Source organism: Rutidosis leptorrhynchoides, chromosome 2 (genome assembly GCF_046630445.1).
Source record: "Rutidosis leptorrhynchoides isolate AG116_Rl617_1_P2 chromosome 2, CSIRO_AGI_Rlap_v1, whole genome shotgun sequence".
Lineage (NCBI taxonomy): Eukaryota > Viridiplantae > Streptophyta > Magnoliopsida > Asterales > Asteraceae > Rutidosis > Rutidosis leptorrhynchoides.
This window is the reverse complement of record NC_092334.1, coordinates 26,892,685-26,894,019: the sequence shown is the minus strand read 5'-3', so window position 1 is coordinate 26,894,019 and position 1,335 is coordinate 26,892,685. Positions and strand designations below refer to the sequence as shown.

The window sequence follows — 1,335 nt, the reverse complement described above, 5'->3', positions numbered from 1 at the left end:
TAATTCGTGAAGTGGGAGTGTGAGTTTGCCTTTCAAAAAAAAAAAAAAAAGATTAGCCCGGGCACCTTTTTAGGGTGCGTTTGATAAAACTAAACGATTAAGCGCTGAATGATCCATTATATAAATGATTCAAAGGTTCTGAATGAGTTTTGTTCTGAATAACAATAAGCTGTTTGATAATCATTTTAAATAAGCAATGTTAATGATGTAAAATTACCTTATTAACCTTTATATGAATAATAACTAGAATATAGTTATTTAATAGGTGTTTCTCATATAATTTAAAAAGGATATTACATAAAATTTATGTGCTTAATGGTTAAGAGACTATCTCAGCTCTGAATGGTCCAGCACTGAATATCAGAACCATTCAGCATCATCTGTTATTCAGATGTCAGAAATAAACGCACTGAATGCTGAATGGTTCAGCATTCAACACTGAACCATTCAATTAAGAGGTACACACCCTTAGTTCAAATATATGTAGTCTAATTGGTATTTGTGTGATCATTATATGTATGCTAGCTTTTATATGCCAACCAATTTTGTAGATTCAAATATATGTAGTCTGAATTCTAATGTCATTACACATCATATCCTAGTAATTGTATGTACATTTGGTGTAATTACATTAAAAAAAAAGATTAGCAACTACAAAATTAAAAAAGACAAACAAGCTAGCTAGATAGATCGTTTACGAATTCTCGCGAAACCCATTTTTCTCGTTCTCTTCTATCACTTCTAGCTCCGGTTTCGATGACTTTTCCGTCATATCACCATTAGAGATCACTTTACTTGAAACCGGGGTTGCCAAAAACGTTGGTGTTGCTTGTCCAGCCATGATCACGAGATACTTCTCTTCATAAACGACCGGAGGCTGCTTGTGGTTGTCCATTTTGGCGTGATTCCCGGACTCGAGGTCTCTGTTAACATCTTCACGGGTTTCGGTTTCATTGTATAGCTTGAAGTAAGAGCAAGCAAGGATTAAGAGAGCGAAAACGATGAGAACCAAAAGGGCAGCAAGACCTCCGAAGAGGTATGGTACCGGTGAGTGCCATGGTGATTGTTGACTTGCTGTAGCTGGTGATGATGAACCTTTTGGTGAAGCTAATTCAGGTGCCATATGGTGGTTGTATTTTTGTTTTTGAAAATGTTTTGGATATGAAAAACTGTTATGGTTAGAGGTGATATTTATTATTTATATAGAGGGAAATGTATATAGGAAGTGATGTATTAGAAGTGTGATGATATTCAATTCATAGAATATATGTATTTGTTACTTTGGGGAATATTTAGCCTTTTTAAATAAATATATTTTATAATTTAATTAAAACG

General features: G+C 33.9%; 1 protein-coding gene across 1 annotated transcript; it reads right to left on the bottom strand.

The window, feature by feature from the left end:
- Positions 1–694: 694 nt before the first annotated feature.
- On the bottom strand, positions 695–1,123 carry LOC139887733 (protein GLUTAMINE DUMPER 5-like). Its single transcript, XM_071870795.1, has one exon. The coding sequence runs from the start codon at positions 1,121–1,123 to the stop codon at positions 695–697; it is 429 nt and encodes a 142-aa protein (XP_071726896.1).
- Positions 1,124–1,335: the final 212 nt, after the last annotated feature.